The sequence below is a fragment of the Penaeus monodon genome, chromosome 19 (assembly GCF_015228065.2).
Source record: "Penaeus monodon isolate SGIC_2016 chromosome 19, NSTDA_Pmon_1, whole genome shotgun sequence".
NCBI classification, from domain to species: domain Eukaryota; kingdom Metazoa; phylum Arthropoda; class Malacostraca; order Decapoda; family Penaeidae; genus Penaeus; species Penaeus monodon.
Genome location: NC_051404.1, coordinates 15,782,003 through 15,782,989, shown reverse-complemented (window position 1 = coordinate 15,782,989; position 987 = coordinate 15,782,003). Strand labels below are relative to the sequence as shown.

The 987-nt window shown below is 43.5% G+C and overlaps 1 protein-coding gene across 1 annotated transcript in view; it reads right to left on the bottom strand.

Annotated features, from left to right (window-relative positions):
* LOC119585085 overlaps window positions 1-987 on the bottom strand; it is a gene marked incomplete in the record, with an annotated part of 26,313 nt that overhangs the window by 21,310 nt on the left and 4,016 nt on the right. Inside the window, 1 exon segment of the mRNA XM_037933705.1 lies at window positions 647-987. Within this exon segment, the coding sequence (XP_037789633.1) occupies window positions 647-987 (341 nt within the window).

The following is a 987-nucleotide window of genomic DNA, read 5'->3' as shown; positions in this document are numbered from 1 at the left end:
AGGAGAGAGAATTGAGGAGAAACGGAGAAGCAGGAGGGATATGGTCAGTACGGTATGTAGAAGCAGAGATGACAAGATAGAGCGAAGTGAGAAGTACGTGGGCCGGAGGAGATTATGAGGAGATTTGGGCTGGTAAGGCGGAGAGAGAGGGAGAGGGCAGAAGACATTGAGAACGATAGTGAGATGAAGAATATCAAGAGGACAGAGAGATCAGGCGTTTGTATGAAGCATACGATTGGAGTAACAGTGAAAACTACTTGTTGGAATCGACGAGTGCCAGATGTACAAATTGGAGACGTGGAGCTCGAAAAATTTCTGATGGTTAGTAGTGACTCACTAGCCTAGTTGGGCAATTTGAGTACTACTTGCGATGAAAATGACGGACTGTGAGCATCTCAGGTCACTCAAGCATGATCTATTGGTGATAATATCCCGGGGTGGACCAATTCTACTTTAAGTAAACTGATGGAATTACTTACATCAGGTACTAGTTTATTTCTTCAACAAATTTAAAATTGTTTTATCGGAAACTAGATATTACCCCTCTTATCATCTTGGATCTGACTTTACTCAGATACATGTCCTTCATTTTAACCATGAACACTACATTAAGATGCCAAAATTTAACTCATCTAGAAGAACTTACTTGTGGGAATCCTTTCTTCTGTCATCGTAACGGTACTGGTTTGCCCCTTGAAGCAAGGATGACAAACTGCTGCGAAGACCAGTACTGCTGAGGTCCTCTGAAGAAATTTCATCTGATGGTCTTTTGTTAGTTCTTGGTGCCTGCACTTCAATGGTCCCTGTGCGCTGACGCGTTTGGCGAGGCACAACTTTGAGGTTTACCTTTGGTTTTCTTGTACCTCTTCCTTGACCTCGACTTCCCTTACCTCTTGCTTCACTGCTGCTACTCTTCAGTGTAAGGTCATCTTCAGCTCTGTCCTCACTCTGTACTCTGACAGTCTCATCACTTCTTTGGGTCTCTTG